Source organism: Piliocolobus tephrosceles, chromosome 21 (genome assembly GCF_002776525.5).
Source record: "Piliocolobus tephrosceles isolate RC106 chromosome 21, ASM277652v3, whole genome shotgun sequence".
Taxonomy (NCBI): Eukaryota; Metazoa; Chordata; class Mammalia; order Primates; family Cercopithecidae; genus Piliocolobus; species Piliocolobus tephrosceles.
Genome location: NC_045454.1, coordinates 13,860,423 through 13,879,011, shown reverse-complemented (window position 1 = coordinate 13,879,011; position 18,589 = coordinate 13,860,423). Strand labels below are relative to the sequence as shown.

General features: G+C 40.1%; 1 protein-coding gene across 1 annotated transcript; it reads left to right on the top strand.

Annotated features, from left to right (window-relative positions):
- The first annotated feature begins 4,167 nt into the window (after positions 1-4,167).
- LOC111525244 (zinc finger protein 221-like) lies at positions 4,168-18,207 on the top strand. Its single transcript, XM_023190555.1, is given in 10 exon segments — positions 4,168-4,345; positions 11,851-11,933; positions 14,147-14,273; positions 14,430-14,522; positions 15,000-16,473; positions 16,475-16,605; positions 16,608-16,690; positions 16,692-16,756; positions 16,758-16,839; positions 16,841-18,207. Coding segments are annotated over 9 exon segments (2,115 nt in total). The 5' UTR covers positions 4,168-4,345; positions 11,851-11,918; the 3' UTR covers positions 16,886-18,207.
- The last annotated feature ends 382 nt before the right edge of the window (positions 18,208-18,589 follow it).

The following is an 18,589-nucleotide window of genomic DNA, read 5'->3' as shown; positions in this document are numbered from 1 at the left end:
GGAGTTGGCAGGGAGGTGAGGATGGTTAATGGTAAAAAATAAAATAAAAAGAATAAGACCTACTATTTGATAGCACATTAGGGTGACTATAGTCAATAATAACTTCATTATACATTTTAAAATAACTTTAAAAATATAATTTGTTTGTAACTCAAAGGATAAGTGCTTGAGGGGATGGTTAATCCATTCTCCATGATGTGCTTATTTCACATTGCATGCCTGTATCAAAACATCTCATGTACCCCATAAATATATACACCTATTATGTACTGACAATTTAAAATATTAAAAAGTTAAAAATAAAAAACAAGGTAAAAAAAAATCTGGTAAATACCACTTTAGCTAAGAGATCCAAGTTAACAATGTCAATGTTAGAACAACATTTTAGTCTTCCGGGTATGATATACTGAGAAGGAAGGATACCCTATCCCTTCCGTAGTATTCCTGCCAAAAATGCACAAACCTGAATCTAATCATGAGGAAACAAACGTGAACTCAAACTGAGAGACAGTCTCCTACTGTACAATATCTGACGGCGGAGAGGATAATTGACAAAGGCCACAGCTGGTTTGCTGTAAAATCCATCACCCCATTTACAATTTTCCCATGGGTTGCTCCAGCAAATGCAGGAGAGATGCTATTGTAGACCTGTACCTGGAGACTGGCTTTCTCTCTCCTATGCTTTTTTTCCACCCCCACCTGGAACTCCTTGATAGCCTTCACAAACTGTCCTTAAATTACAAGGCTAAATTATTCTATTCAATCTCCTTCTATGAGAGTCAATATATACAATATCTTGAAATTGATAGAACAATTCCTCTTTATTCTTTCTTTCAAAATTGCTTTAGCTATTCTAGTTATTTTTATTGTTATGATTTCTTTCTAATTTAGTCTTGAAGTTTCTGTTGAGAGTGGACATAAGCCAAGAGAGCCACTCTCTAGGACAGCCCTCTTTTGAGGGAGGGAAGTTAGGTTAGTAATCAAAACAGTATCATACTGGTGTAAGAGTAGGAACATAGAGCAATGGAATAGAATTGAGAGTCTATAAAAAAATAACAAACCCGTACATCTAAGGCCACTTGATTTTCAACAAGAATACAAAACTGTTTAATGGGAAAACTATATTCTCCTTAACAAATGTTTATAAGACAACTGGATATTCACATGCAATATAATGAAGTTGGATCCTCACCTCATTCTATACTTAAAAATTAACTCAAAATGGAACAACCTAAATGTAAGAGCATAAAGGTATAAAAGTCTTAGAAAAACCCATAAGAGTTGCCGAGACCAGCTTGGTTGGGGAGACCCTAACCCAGCGGTGCTAAAGGAATTAAAGACACACACACAGAAATATGGAGGTGTGGAGTGGGAAATCAGGGGTCTCACAGCCTTCAGAGCTGAGAGCCTCGAACAGAGATTTACCCACGTATTTATTGACAGCAAACCAGTGATAAGCATTATTTCTATAGATTATAGATTAACTAAAAGTATTCTTTACAGGAAACAAAGGGATGGGCCGAAATAAAGGGATGGGCTCTGGCTAGTTATCTGCAGCAGGAGCATGTGCTTAAGGCACAGATCTCTTATGCTATTGTTTGTGGTTTAAGACCACCTTTAAGTGGTTTTCTGCCCTGGGTGGGCCAGGTATTCCTTGCCCTCATTCTGGTAAACTCACAACCTTCCAGCGTGGGCATCATGGCCATCATGAACATGTCACAGTGCTGCAGAAATTTTGTTTATGGCCCGTTTTGGGGCCAGTTTATGGCCAGATTTTAGGGGCCTGTTCCCAAAAGAGTAAATCTTGATTTTTTTTGGCAATAAAATTTTAGATAGAACTATAAGCACAAGCAATAAAAGAAATACATAAATTTGACTTCAGTAAAATTAAAAACTGTACCCATAAAAGAACACTGTTAAGTGAAAAGATCATACAGTATGATGTTTAGTATTCAGGATATATTAAAGAAAACTTTTATGCTCAACAACAAAAATATAAACCAGCCAATTAAAAAATGCAGAAAACACATGAATAAACAGTCAGATATACAACCAACCAACAAGCATATGAAAAAACACTCAACATTGGCTGGGCGCAGTGGCTCATGCCTGTAATCCCAGCACTTTGGGAGGCCGAGGCAGGTGGATCACGAGATCAGGAGATCGAGACCATCCTGGCTAACACAGTGAAACCCCGTCTCTACTAAAAATACAAAAAATTAGCTGGGTGTGGTGGTGGGCTCCTATAGTCCCAGTTACTTGGGAGGCTGAGGCAGGAGAACAGCGGGAACCCAGAGGCAGAGCTTGCAGTAAGCGGAGCTTGTGCCATTGCACTTCAGCTTGGGTGACAGACCGAGACTCCATCTTAAAAAAAAAGAAAAAGAAAAAACAAAAAGAGAAAAAACAAAAAGATGCTCAACATCATTAATCACTAGAGAATGCAAATCAAAATAACACTGTGTTATCACTTCACAAGTACTATGATGTCTGTCATTTGAAAATGGAAAATAAACATGGGCGAGGATGTGAAGAAATTCTCACATATGGATGGTTGGAACATATGGTGTGGCAATTGCAGTGGCAAATGGTTTTGTGGTTGCTCAAAAAGTTTAACATAGAATTATCATATCACTTCACTAATTCCACATCTAGGAATATATACAAAAGAAGTGAAGGCAGGTAGCGTAATAAATATTTGTAAATGAATGTTCATAGTAACATTATACACAACCCAAATTTACATCAATGAACAATAAACGTGGTATAAAACATAACAATATTATTTATCTTTATATTACTGATACATGCTATGATGTAGATGAACCTTTAAAATATGCTACTAGAGCAAAGTCAGACACAAAAGGTTACATATTGTATGATTCCATTTATATGAAATATCCAAAATAGGTAATTCAGTAAGATGGAAAGATTGGTGGTAGCCATTTGAGTCTTGGGGCAATGGCAATGACCTGCTTACTGGGTATGGGGTTTTCTTTGGGGAGATGAAGATGTTTTAAACCTTAAGAGGTGTTGTTTTCACAGTGTTGTGAATGTACTAAATGTTACAGCCATTGAACTGTCCATTTTTAAATGGTTTGTTTTATGAATTACATCTCAATAAAAATATTTTTAAAATTATAGATTACATTAAACTATTTTTTTTGTGGCAAAAAAGCCATAAAACCAAAAGAAAAAATAGAGGGGCCGGGCACGGTGGCTCACGCCTGTAATCCCAGCACTTTGGGAGGCTGAGACGGGCGGATCATGAGATCAGGAGATGGAGATCATCCTGGCTAACACCATGAAACACCGTCTCTACTAAAAATACAAAAAATTAGCCTAGTATGGTGGTGGGCGCCTGTAGTCCCAGCTACTCGGGAGAAAGAGGCAGGAGAATGGCGTGAACCTGGGAGGCGGAGTTTGCAGTGAGCCAACATCGCACCACTGCACTCCAGCCTGGGCGACAGAGTGAGACTCCACCTCAAAAAAAAAAAAATAAATAAATAGAAAAGATTTGCAAGAAAAAATAATTATTTTACAAATGTATAAACAATATTTAAATGGTGAGAGTAAAGGCCAAAAATCCATTAGTACAGTAGGCAAAAGGTTTGAACAATTTAACAAATAATAGTAATAATGGCCTTTGGAAATATGAAAAGATGTTCTATTTCATTTACAATACAGGAAATGTAAATTAAAATTACATTGGCATACTATCAGTTTTAACCTCACATCATCAGGTTATACTAAATATTTTCCTCCTTTCAGTTCTCTAGGATCCTCAAGCAGTAATTTCTTGTTAGTTCCTTGAAGATTTATCTCCACATTTGTTCACTCTCCAGTAATACTTCTGCAATAATTGGGGATATTTCGATCAGGAAATCATTGTTTATGTAATATTTTTGCTCGAAGACTCAAGAGAAGCGTAAGGACGACACTCAGTGCAGGAGTCCATATTACCACACAGGCGTTCGGGATGAGGGATTCCCTTCTCTGGGGACTTGGAAGAAGTGTGGTCAAGAAGCTCTGTATAGTTGCAACACCTCCCCCTGGAAGGTAAAACTGTGAACGTTTACTCCTTGGGCATTCTGGGAAGTGTCTAAACGGCCGGTGGAGTTGCGGGCACTTCCGGTCAGGCAGGCGGATCCGGGGAATTCTGGGAAATGTAGTCCAGACGGTCTGTGGAGTCGCGGGAGCTACGGCTGCGAGAGTTACCCTTTATTCTGTGATAGTTTGAGCTATTCTGCGTCTCGGGGGCCCTTCTGAATTTCCTGGACCTACTCTCGGAACCCTCAACGAGCCAGCGATAGATTTAGAGGAAAGGAAGAGCCGTCGGAAAGCAAAGGTTTGGAAGGGTGAGGGCGGCGGTTTGCAATCCCCGCGGCAGAGCCTTCTTGCGTTTAGGGCTGTCGTAGCGCCCCGGGGGAGTTTGGGACTCGGTCCTGTCACGCTTCGCCTTATTTGGGGGTTTCTTGGGCTCTCAGCTCGCCCCATCCGCCTTCCTCCACTACTGGCGCGGGGCCGATTCCCCCAGTACAACGTTGGGGTGTTACTTAATCTCCCTGGGCCTCTTTTTGCTTTTCTTTAAATGGGGAATATTAAGACCTTCTTAATAGAATTGTCTTGGGAATTGAAAGAGGTAATATAAGAGTCTTAAAACAGTTTCTGTTATAGTGAATGGCGATCTCTTGTTAATTTCCTGAGAAATGGTCAGGTCCCTGGGGTGGTGTCAGAGCTCCAGCTGGCTCTTCTCTCTGATCCCTGCAGAACGCTGGAAAATTCTAGATATTCTCTGACCTCTTATTTAGGAAAAGGATGGGTATCTCCGATTTCCACAGAAGGATGGGAGGGTCTTGACTGTTTTGTCAAGAATGGTGACACAACCATGGTATTTCGCAGCATTGTTTCCTCTTCCTGACTTCTCTAAAGGGATTGCTTGGAGGTAGATAGAGTAATTCCTTGACTACTGACAATAAAGCTCCACGCGAGTGTGACTTGTCATTTTTCTTTTACAGTAACGTTCACATCTATTGTAGGATGCTGTAATCGGGCATGGACATTGATAAGAAAGTCTTAATTGCTATCTTCAATTCTAAGGGCTTTATACAAAGAAATTCATGTACACCACACGGTAGCTCTGTGGAGAGGTACTGCCATTTCGTCTATTAAAGATAAGAGTGAGACAAAGGGAGCAGGACTTATTTGCCCATAGTTGCCCAAGTAGTAAGAAGTGGAGCTGGGGTTGGAGCCTTTGCAGTCCAGGTCAGAGCCCAAGCTGATAATTTCTTGGATACATTCTCACTGAGGCAGAGGAACTAGCTGGAATCAGGTGGGGAAAGCAAGTTAGGACTTGATTGAAGGAACTTTGAGAGCAAGGTTCATGGGCTTGGACTTCTCTAGGAGTCTTTTAAAACTTTATCAACTATTTTACTTATTACACATATTTTGTATTTTTCTAGAACCATATCATTGTGGAGCATTCAGAAATTACAGAAATATGACAAGAAAAAATGTTTAATTACCTCTGAATGCAGGCTATAAAGATAATAACCATTAAGCTTATTTTTATTTATTTATTTAATTCATTTTTAAATGTTTTGAGACAGAGTCTTACTCTCGTTGCCCAGGATGGAGTGCAGTGGCGCGACCTTGGCTCACTACAACTTCCACCTCCCAAGTTCAAGCAATTTTCCTCCCTTAGTCTCCTAAGTAGCTGGAACTATAGGCGCACACCACCCCGTCTGTTAGTAAAGACGAGTTTTAAAATTTCTCCAAACTGGAGTAAATACAGCAAACTTATTTGAAACCCTTTAATATTGGGGGATCAGCAGAGGATCCCTTTGGTCCACCAAACCTTCAGTATTATTGTGTTCAGATCTTTGTTTTAGCCTTATCAATTTCCATTTTATTTATTCCACTTCTTAATAAGACTGTTAAAAGTAAAAAATCTTAGATAAATCAAAGAGTTTAATTGAGCAAAAAACAATTTGCAAATCAGGCAGTCCCTGAACCAGAATAGATTCAGAGAAGCTTCAGTGCTACAGTATGGTTGAAGAAGATTTGTAAACAGAAAAAGGAAAGTGACATTCAAAAAGTGGAAGTGAGAAACAGAAACAGCCAGTTTGGTTGCAGCTCAGCGTTTGCCTTATTTGATCCCTCTTTGAACAGTTGTCTCCATTTGATTGGTCAAAACTCAGTGATTGGCACAAGAGTAGATTACAGTCTGTTTACACTTCCAGTTAGGTTACAGTTCACTATATATGGATAAATCTTTTTTTATTTTTATTTTTATTTTTTATTTTTTATTTTTTTGAGATAGAGCCCTGCTCTGTCACCCAGGCTGGAGTGCAGTGGCGCGATTTTGGCTCACTGCAACCTCTGCCTCCTGGGTTTAAGTGATTCTCCTGCTTTGGCCTTCCGAGTAGCTGGGATTACAGGCACAGACCACCACGTCTGGCTAATTTTTAGTAGAGACAGGGTTTCACCATGTTGGCCAGGCTGATCTCGAACTCCTGACCTCAAGTGATCCACCCTCCTCGGCCTCCCAAAGTGCTGGCATTACAGGCATGAGCCATCACACCCCGCCTGGAGAAACCTTTATACCTAATTTAAAGTATGTAAGAAAGCAGCTTTAGGCTAAACTTAATTTAACATAATGATCTGAAGATTTTTTTTAACATAATGATCTGAAGATTTTCACCCTGTTGGAAGGAGTCCCGTGACACTCTCTCTTTCTTCTTAGTTTCACCTTTATCATTGTTTTTAAATGACCTTTAAAAAATCTCTAGCTTTCTGGGATGAGTCCTTTGACTCTGCCCTCTGTCTTTTTCCTCTTGCTAATTAGTGTAATCTTTTTGTTAACATCTTTAATATCCTTAAAGGGAAACCGAGACAGCAAAACTGATAAGGCCTCTAGGACTGTTGTTCAGTTTTGCAAGAGTTAAGGTGTCAACCAATAAATAAAATCAACACTGAGCCACAAACAAAAGAAAAGATATTTTAAGTGGGGTCTTGTGAATTGCAATCAAGAAGTACAGATCTAGCAGTCAGCTAAATCATTTCGTGTTCTATCCAGGCAAGGTTGGGCAGGGGCTTATAAATGTTTACCGTAAGTTTACATATCTGGAAGGTCTTAGTATAGTCCATGATTCCTGTCAGTTGGTTAGCAACTTAGGATGTCTTTCGTTGATGATCAATCTAGTTCAGCATAGCTGTTTCCCCAAGAGGTTCATGATCAGGCCATGTATAAACAATTCCAATCAAATGCAGCTGGTTTTACAATTTGACCCAGTTAAAAAGGTTAAAATCCATCTGGGTGTGTACATAACTGGGGTCCAACTCCACATGCCTCTTTTTATAAACTTCTGACATAACCATCTCCAATTTGGATTTTCTTTTTACAAAAGTCACATGGAGTACCCATGCAAAAGGGACCTCCTTAGCCACAGCATTTACCATGACCTGGGTAAGAAGCATATTCAGAAGATGAATATCCCAGTCATCATATATTCAGTCCCACGTGGCTTGAATGCAGTGTATCGGCTGCATCATCTCGGGTATCCCACCCAGCATTTATAGGGTGAGTTGAGCAGTCCCCCTTTTCAGGGCAAGCAGACCTTACCATGCCTTTTATCCAGTTGATCAGGCTGGCTCTTCCCTTGGGAACAACCTGTTAACATTGGTAATGAGATTCAGGCAATGTGGTTAAATATTGAGTTTTTTCAAACACAAAATTTGAAGATGTCCACCTGGGAGGACACGGACTTCAAAAGATTGGATAAATGCTCTGAAATGGAAAGGTTTGAGAGTCATTATGTAGGCAGGGTCTAGGAAGCTTAACAGGATGTCAGCATTTTCTATACAAGATTAATGCATAGTTACAGCAATTTGATAGCAGTGTTTTCTTTTATTGGGAAGAACAGATTTAACATTCTGCATTTGGGATGTAATAGTCAAAGGGGTCTTTTATCTCAGACAAAGAATCTTTGATCTTAGATGCTATCTGGTCTGAGCCAGGAACAAGAAAATAAAAAAGGAAGTTAAGAGGTCAAGCTCAGTGACTCAGTTTCCTTGGGGCCTAACAACTTTTAGAAGCCCCAAATAGATAAGACTATTGGGTTTTTTTTCCCCCACATCTCCTGTGTGTTTACATCAGATTTCACCATCTGTAATTGTTGCATCACGTATCACCATCTGTAATTGTTTCATAGTGAACTGTGGGTTCTACATAAACCCAAACATGCTCTTCAACTCTGCAACATTTAAAACCAAAGATGCTACTACTTAGTTTCTCTCACAATCTAGTTGAATAAAAGTTCCTTAGGAAACTACAAAATAAACAATTCTTTTACACTGTACACTGTAGTTTCAGTTTCTTGGTTTCACCCTTCCCACACATTGATTGACTTTTGGTAACCACAGGTCTTAGAGGTACTTACTGTTGTCCTGGCATAATTTTTCCCTTAGGGACAGCTTTGAGGCAAGTGACTAAAGCTTAGATTCACTAAAATTCGAGCTTGGTCAAGCATCAGAGTCCAACCCAGTCCTCTCTTTTAATTACATTTGATATAGTTTGGATGTTTGGTCCCTCTATATCTCCAGTGTTGGAGGTGGGGCCTAGGGGGAAGTGTTGAATCATGGTGGCAGGTCCATCATAAATGGTTTGGTGCTATCCCCTTGGTGATGAGTGAGTTCCTGTTCAGTTAGTTCATGTGAGATCTGGGTCCTCCAATTTCTCTCTCTTGTTCCTGCTCTCACTTTGTGACATGCCTGCTCCTGCTTCACCTTCTCCCATGAGTAAAAGCTCCCTGAGGCCTCACCAGAAGCTGAGCACATGCCAGCACCACACTTGTTTTCCAGCCTGAAGAAATGTGAGCCAATTAAACCTCTTTTCTTTATGAATTACCCAGCCTCAGGTATTTTGTTACAGAGACACAGAAATGAACTAATACAGAAAATTGGTACTGAGGTACAGTGCATTGCTATAAAGATACCTGAAAATGTGAAAGTGGCTCTGGAACTGGCTAATGGGCAGAGGTTGGAAAAAGTTTGGAGGGCTCAGAAGAAGATGAGAAGATGAGGGAAAGCTTGGAACTTTTTTTTTTTTTTTTTTTTTTTAGCTTTTTCACTGAGCCATGGGAACTTCTTACAGACTGATTAAATGGTTGTGACCAAAATGCTGGTAGGGATATGGACAATGAAGTCCAGGCTGATGAGATCTCAGATGGAAATGAGGAAGTGATTGGGAACTGGAGTAGAGGTCACCCATGTTATGCCCTAGCAAAGAACTTTGCTGCTTTGTGTTCATGCCCTACGGATTTCTGGAAGCTTGAACTTAAGAGTGATAACTAGGGCACCTGGCAAAAGAAATTTCTGAGCAGCAAAGCATTCAAGAAGTGACCTGGCTGCTTCACTGCTTCAAACAGCCTACAGCTGTATATGGGAGCAAAGAAATGACTTAAAGTTGGAATTTATACTTAAAAGCTAAGCAGATTATAAAAGTTTGGAAAATATGCAGCCTGGCCATTTGGTAGAGAAAGAAAAAGCATTTTTAGAAGAGGAATACATGTGGGCTTTGGAACAACCACTTGCAAAAGAGATTTGCATGACTAACAGAAAACCAAGTGGTGATATCTAAGACAATGGGAAAAATACCTGGAAGACATTTCAGAAGTCTTCAGGAAAGTCCTTCCCATCACAGGCCCAGAGGCCTAGGAGAAAAGAATGGTTCCAAGGGCCAGGCCCAGGGCCCCACTGCCCTGAGCATCCTCAAGACACTGTGCCCTGAATCCAGCCACTCTGGCTCCAGCCTCAGCTCAGAGTGCCCCAGGCGCAGCTTGGGTTGCAGCTCCAGAGGGTTCAAGCCTTGGTTTATTGTGGTGGTTTCCACATTGTGTTAAGGCTGCAGATGCTCAGACTGCAAGCATGAAGGAGGCTTGGCAGCTTCTACCTAGATTTCAGAGGATGTATGAGAAAGCCTGGGATCCCAGTCAGAAGCCTGCCACAGGAGTGGAGCCCCCACAGAGAACCTCTACCAGGGTAGTGCCAAGGGGAAATGTGAGGGCTCCCCACAGAGTCCCCACTAGGGCACTGCCTAATGGATCTGTGGGAAGGGGACCACTGCCCCCTGAGATGTGGTCCTGAAACAACTGCTCAGTCATGTCACTTGGCTGCCCAAGGCTTTGGGAGTCTATCCCTTATACCAGGATGTGGGACATGGAGTCAAGGATTATGTTGGAGCTTTAAGAGCCTTGGCTGGAGTACAGTAGCACAATCCTAACTTGCTGCAGCCTTTAACTCCTAAACTCAAGCTATCCTCCTGCCTCAGCCTCCCAAGTAGCTGGGATTACAGGCTCAAGCCACAGCACCTGACTCTTCATATGCTCTTTACCCAAATTTTCCAATTATTTACTTTTTGTATTTTGCTTTGTTAACACCCATCAGCCAAATACCACTGGGAACAAATTTATCATGAGAAACAACTTATTGTAGCTTTCTGCAGCAAGGAAGTCTATATACCAAGGTGATCATGGAGTGTCTTGGTAAGAGACATTTAGGAAGTGCTGGCTATAGAGTTTCATATAACATGCTAGGTAATACTAGATATAATATTAAATAATATCACTATTAAATACTAGGTATCAATTAAAAGACTACCAATATTAGTTAATTCTGTTACCTGTTAGATATGGCTAGATATGATCATCTTTTCTATCCAAAATCCCATATTTAAATTTGTTGTGCTTTTTAAAGTTCTTGTAACTGTTTTCTCCCATCCCCCAGTCCAAAGTCCAATTTTATGTCCTGCTTTTAGGTGTCACATTTCTGTAGTCTTCTTTAATCTGGAAAGATTCAACAGCCTTTGCCTTTTTATTCTTGACATCCTTGAAGTATATAGGCAAAATATTTTATAGAAAGATAGTCATTTGGGATTTATGTATTTCATGTTTAGGTTCAGATTATGCATTGTTGGTGTGGATACCACAGAAGTGTTGAAGTGTCATAACAGGGGCCAAATGATGTCTGTTGTTCCCTTCATTGGAGATCTCAACTTTGTTCACTTGGCCAGGATGATGTCTTTTAGATTTTTCCACTGAACGGTTACTTTTTAATTAAATTTTGAAAATAAAAACCTTTCTTATGGGAGATACCTTATTAGTGGGCATTCTCCTGTAAAGATTAACTTCCACTTCTTCCCAATTTATTCATCAGTTTCTTCAACTATAAATATTCTATCAATATGGATGGAGAATCAAGTTAAATAACATGTAGATTAATCATTATTATTTCTGACTTTATTGAGGTGTATTTTACATATCATAGAATTTACCCATTTTGGGCTTACAATTTAATAATCTTCAGGAACTTTGAAGAGTGGTGTAACTATCATCACAATTCAGTTTAGATCATTTTTGCCCCCCAGTTGGACTCCTTATGCTTATGTACAGTTAAACCTCATTCTCACCTCAAATCTGGAGCAACCACTAACCTTTCTCTATATATACATTTGCCTAATCTGTATATTTTATAAAACTGAATTTTACAATCCATGGGGTTTTGTGACTGGCTTCTTTAACTTAGCATAATGTTTCCAAGGTTCATGCATGTTGTAGCATCAGCCAGTTCTTCACTCCTTTGAATTTCCAAATAAAGTTCTGTTTGTATGGATATGCCATGATTTGTCTATACATTTACCTATAGGAGGGCATTTTGCTTGTTTGCAGTTTGGGGATATGAGTAATGCTGCTGCGAACATTCATGCACTAATTGAAAATACTTGTCTGTGTTGGTGGGCGGCATTCCTAGTCACCCTTTCATGTGTGTTTTTCTGCCTTTCCTGGCACTTTCCAGGCACGATTTCACCTTCACTTGAACTGCTTCATTCAGGACTCTGCAAATTCCCTGAAGTAGAAGGAAAAATGACCACATTCAAAGTGAGTAGGGCTTGCCTCTCTTGCTTTAGTAAAATTCCATCTTACTATTATAAAATAGTAAAATAGTATTTTTTTTATAATACTATTATAAAAAAGTATAAAATAGTAAAATTCCATCTTACTATTATATTGTCACATTTTTATCTGTCTCGGGAAGACTCAAGGAGAACAACAAACATTTGAGGGCATTTTGTTTGCCAGATGCTTCCTTTGTTGCTTTTGAGTTGACTTTCCATTTGGTTTTAGTTCTTGTTTTCTTATATAATTTATTTTCTGCAGTAGAGAAAATAGTAGGAATGGATAATTCTTTCACTTCACCTCTTCTCTGATCACAAATTAGCTGTTACATTCTTCATCATGTGCATTCTTAACTGTATTTGTATTGATGACATACCTCTAATTTAAAATTGTGCTCATTTTATATATTATATAATGTTCCAGTTTTACATTGGTATCATAGTCCCACTGAATTTTTAATGTACCTTCTTATTTTTAACTACCTCACACTCATAGACATTTAGGTGGTTTCGGAATTTTACTGTTTTAAGCAATACTGCTGCGATAGCTTTCCTATATATAACCCCTTCCCCCCAAAATTAATTCTGAAAACAAGATAGGATACTTTTGACATGTATCACACTGGCTGTTTTATAGATGATAGATTATTTCAACAGGGCACAGCACATCAGGCTCTGACTGCCACTTCCCACAAATATTGTTATTGGAGCTTTCACAAAGGAAGGGCTAGATTCTGTGTTTGCCATACCTCAGTCATACCTTGTATGCATGTTATTTATTGGTCTCTTTTTATTCCTTTATGGAGTAAGCAGTTTTATCAAAGTAGTAAGTACCTTCATTTCAAATGTCCAATGATACTGGAAGATTGGCCAGTCACTGTGTTCTGTTACTATATTTATTCAGAGAAGCAGAATGCAGGTTTTGGTCTCTTGTTCCTCTTAAACTCATCAAATATGAGAGATCTGCTCAGATTCACACAGGCAACCAAGGTCAGGAATGTTAGCCATTCTGCTCATTTATAATCAAATAAGTGAGAATGATATTAATACAATGAATTCTTCTTCCTAATCAGATTACTAAAACCATGGGAATATTTACAACCTGCTCTTAACCATCATAAGGAGAATAAGGGTACTTGTGTTCACTGGAAAGAGTGGGAAGTAGGTAAAAAAATTTGGAAGAAAGTATGAAATTATGTGATCAAATTTTAAATGTGTTTATTGACATTCTAATTTTCATTTGACATTTTAAATAATCAGGAGAATAAAGTCTATATAAAATTATTTTCTTTACAGGATTGATAATGAAAAATATTTAATATGAAGTATTCATTATTTAAATAAAAAGATCATTTTTGCCCTGGAATACTATGCAGATATGAAGCGAGATGAAATAGATAGCAATAAGGACAGTTATAATTAAAAATAATAAAATTAGATAATATTTATTAAATACTTAGTCTTTGCCACACAGTTTTCCCAATGCTATATATATTTCCTTCTTTAATCCTTGAGAAAACTATACCAGGTGAAAAATCATTATACAGACAGGAAACTAATGCATGTAGATGAGCTTGTCCAAAGCCACATGTCTAGGAAGGGACAGAGCTTTGGGATGTGCTCTGAGGCATGATGGTTCCATATCATGACATTGAATGCTGCAACTAATGTATGTAGTTTGTGCCTTGAGAGTATAAAGGATGTACTGCATAGCTATCCCACACAGGTCACCATAAACTGGTTAGTTTGACAGATAGTAAAGAAAAGTTACAGCATCCACAGTTCGAGTATGAAAGGAAGACAACAGAAGAGAGGAAGACAATGGACATCATCAAAGTTGGGACTAAATTGCTGAATGTTACTGGGGCAATTGGCAACTCACTAAAACCTAAGTACCTGAAGCCCAGGAGGCAGCATTTAGAGTCCTAGAGGGCTGGTTACAAGTAGACTCAATGAGTGAACAAAGTAAAAGTACAGGACTTCTTTTATATCATTGCACTTCTGATGGATCTCATGAAAATCAGTGTGTGTCATTGTTGGGATATAGGCAGAATGAGTGGGAAATCTGTATGTTGACCTACATCCCTCAAGATCTAGGACAACTTACCACACCTGTCCCCTTTGCCTACTTCATGCCACCCTTCTTTGAATAATCATTGGTCATAAGATTTAGGTTTTGTATGTTGGATATTTTAGGAGGCAGTGACCTTCAAAGATGTGGCTGTGGTCTTCACTGAGGATGAGCTGGGGCTGCTGGACTCTGCCCAGAGGAAGCTGTATGGAGACGTGATGCTAGAGAACTTCAGGAACCTGCTCTCAGTAGGTGAGGACAGACACCCTCTGTAACAGAATATTAGGCCCCAGGAGTGGCTTTGTATTCCAAGTTTGAGTATGCATTGGGAATCTAAATTTCCAGTAAATTTTCCCTAGATATTACCTACAGTGGGTTGGAATTAAGCATGTCACTGCATGTTCACAGGGAATCAACCATTCCACCAAGATACTTTCCACTTCTTAAGGAAGGAAAAGTTGTGGATGATGAAGACAACAAGCCAAAGAGAAGGGAATTCAGGTCAGAACCCAGCAACTGTGCATCCTTGTACATGACTCTTCCATCTGTTTTACTTCTGTCCATGCCTATTTCCATCACCCTGGTCTAAATTCCCAAACTGCTTTCCTGAATTATTGCAACTGCCTTTTTTCTTTAAAGTTCCTTTGGGTTCATTATTCATGTTCATATTTTATTCGTTTCATAATTTATTATGCAAGATTTTAGACTGGGAAATTTACCAGAATTAGTAACAGGTTAAACGTGTGTATGTTATTAATTATTTAATTCAGTATTTTGTTTCTACCAAGGATTTTACGTATGAGATGTGATGTAGTTCTAAATTGGTCTCTTGAAAACCAAAGACCATAGTGGACTCGGAAAACATGAACTTGATGTTTCCTGTATTCATTAAAGTTTAATGCCATGTCCTATGTGAAATCTTGAAAACTTTGAACAGGGCTTCACTTGCCCACATATGTTAATTCTGTGTGTTTTTAGGAGGGAAGATCCAAATTGAGATGGAGACTGTTCCAGAAGCAGGACCACATGAAGAGTGGTCCTGTCAGCAAATATGGGAACAAATTGCAAGTGACCTAACCAGGCCTCAAGACTCCATAAGGAACAGCTCTGAGTTATTCATAGAAGGTGATGTCCTCTGCCAGATTGAGGCAGGACTATCTATAAGTCATGTGCAACAGAAATCTTACCAGTGTAATGAATGTAAACAGTCCTTCAGTGATGTTTCTGTCTTTGATCTTCATCAACAATTACACTCAGGAGAGAAGTCTCATACATGTGATGAGTGTGGAAAAAGCTTCTGTTACATCTCAGCCCTTCGTACTCATCAAAGAGTCCATATGGGAGAAAAACACTATAAGTGTGATGTGTGTGGTAAGGAATTTAATCAGAGCTCACATCTTCAAACTCATCAGAGGGTCCATACTGGAGAGAAACCATTCAAATGTGAGCAGTGTGGGAAAGGCTTCCATAGTAGATCAGCACTTAATGTTCATTGCAAGTTACACATAGGAGAGAAGCCTTATAATTGTGAGGAATGTGGGAAAGCCTTCATTCATGATTCACAGCTTCAGGAACATCAGAGAATCCATACTGGGGAGAAGCCATTCAAATGTGATATATGTGGTAAGAGCTTCCGTGTTAGATCAAGACTTAATAGGCATTCCATGGTTCACACAGGAGAAAAACCATTCAGATGTGATACATGTGGCAAGAACTTTCGTCAGAGATCAGCACTTAATAGTCATTCCATGGTCCACATAGGAGAGAAGCCATACAAATGTGAGCAGTGTGGAAAAGGCTTCATTTGTAGGCGAGACTTTTGTAAGCATCAGATGGTCCACACAGGAGAGAAACCATATAATTGTAAAGAATGTGGGAAGACCTTCAGATGGTCCTCATGTCTTTTGAACCATCAGCGAGTCCACAGTGGGCAAAAACCCTTCAAATGTGAAGAATGTGGGAAGGGATTTTATACAAATTCACAACGATCTTCCCATCAGAGATCCCACAATGGAGAAAAGCCATATAAGTGTGAGGAGTGTGGTAAGGGCTATAAAAGGAGGTTGGATCTTGAGTTTCACCAGAGGGTCCACACGGGTGAGAGACCCTATAATTGTAAGGAATGTGGGAAGAGCTTTGGCTGGGCCTCCTGTCTTTTGAAACATCGGAGACTCCACAGTGGAGAAAAACCTTTCAAATGTGAAGAGTGTGGAAAGAGATTCACTCAGAGTTCACAACTTCATTCCCATCAGACATGCCATACTGGAGAAAAGTTATACAAATGTGAGCAGTGTGAGAAGGGGTACAACAGTAAATTTAATCTTGACATGCACCAGAGGGTCCACAGGGGAGAGCGACCCTATAATTGTAAGGAATGTGGAAAGAGCTTTGGCTGGGCTTCATGTCTTTTGAAACATCAGAGACTCCACAGTGGAGAAAAGCCATTGAAATGTGGAGTGTGTGAAAAGATCTACTCAGAATTCACAGCACCATTTACATCAGAAAGTCTATGTGGAAGAAAAGCCATACAGGTGTGAGAAGTGTGGGAAGGGCTTTGGCTGGGCCTCAACTCATCTGACCCATCGATTTTCCACAGCAGAGAAAAACCATTCAAATGTGAGAACTATAGAAAGAGCTTTGAACATAGATCATATCTTAAAGACCAAGAAAAAAGTCTACGGTGGAGATAATCCATACAAATGTGAGGAGTATGGTATGTACTACAACAGGCACTTGACTTGATATGCATCAGAGGGTCCATATTGTAGAGAAACCACAGAAGTTTGGGGAGATTGCCATGTGCTTCAGTTATGCCTCAAAGTCTTCAGCTTCATCAGAGTGTTCACTTTCAAAAGAAACCTTAGTAATGTGATGTCTGTGATAGTCTTCTCAACTACAAGCTCATCTGAGAGTTAACAATGGGAGAAACATTAAAAATTTGATACATGTGGTAAGCACTTCAGTTTGAGTTCGTATCTCATAGCTTATTACAGAATCCATGCTGATGATACATTTCATACAGTCTCAGGAGGGAAAATAGTTAAAGTCAGTGTTTCAGCCATAGTTCAGCATACCCATGTGGTTTTAGAACCACTGTAGTACAGAACCTTTGTAAGTTAGGGCTTCATTCAGAAGTTTGGCAATTAGAGTTATTCAAGAGACAGGCCTTAGAAAGAACAGGAGTTTGTTCAGGCATTTACAAATCTCTAATGATGGACATGTCAAAATTGATGTCAGCTAGAATGTAAACTGTATGTATCTTTGCTGCAGAATCTTCACAACCTTAACACTGATTGGAACTTTGTATGTGTGTTTGGTACATGTAAGAGATGTAGAAAGAGCTTTAGCTGGGCTTCATATCTTAGAAATGTCAGAGATGTGATATTAAAGGATCAAAAGGAGAAAACATATTTCAAAATTGTATCTAAAAGAGGAAACCTGGGATGGACCAAGATGGCCAATTAGAGGCAGCTGTGGTTCATGGTACTCATAGAGAGGAATGAAAATGACAAGTGAATTCAGCACCTTCAACTGAAATATCTAGGTTATCTCATTGGGACTGACTAGGCAATCAGTTCAGCCCACAGAGAAGGAAGAAAAGCAGGGTGAAGTGCTGGCCCACCCAGTGTGGCATGGAGCCAAAGGAACCCTCACCCCACCCAAGGGAAGCAGTGAGTGATTGTGTGACCCCGCCCAGTAAACCATGTTACTCAAAGATCCTTGCAACCCACGGGTCAGGATATGTCCTTGTGAGCCCATACCACCAGGGCCTTGGGTTCGATACACAGAGCTGTGTGGAGTTTTGGCAGAGCAGCCTCTCAGGCACACACAGAAACCCAGGAGGTTTACATGCTCCAGCCCCAGAATTCCTGGCAAGATGGCAGATTCATCCTTATATTCCTTTAGGAAGGGAGCTGAATCCAGGGAGTCAGGCAGCAACATTCTGTGGGCCCCACTTCCATGGCACCTCACAAAACCCACTGACTTGGAATTCCAGCCAACCAACAGCAACAGGCTTCGGCCTGAAATAGGAGGGAGCTTCTGAGGCGAAGACTGGCCACCATTTCTGTGGTTCAGTCGACTCAGTGTTCTAGCCTGCCACCTGTGGAGAGACCAGGTTGTCTGGACAAGGAGAGGATCCCCCTGCCCAACACAGCACACCTGCTTTGCCAGATCATGCCCAGACTGCTCCTTTTTTTTTTTTTTTTTGAGATGGAGTATCACTCTGTTGCTCAGACTGGAGTGCAGTGGCATGCTCTTGGCTCATGGCAACCTCCACCTCTTGGGTTCAAGCAATTCTCCTGCCTCAGCCTCCCAAGTAGCTGGGATTACAGTCAGGTACCACCACACCTAGCTAATTTTTGCGTTTTTCATAGAGACAGGGTTTCACCATGTTGACCAGGCTGGTCTTGAACTCCTGACCTCAGGTGATCCGCCCGCCTCGGCCTCCCAAAGTGCTAGCATTACAGGCATGAGCCACTGCACCTGGCCCAGACTGGTTCTTTAAGTAGGACCCTGATCCATTCCTCCCCACAGTGTGGTGCCTCCCCTGTAGGGGGGCTTTCAGT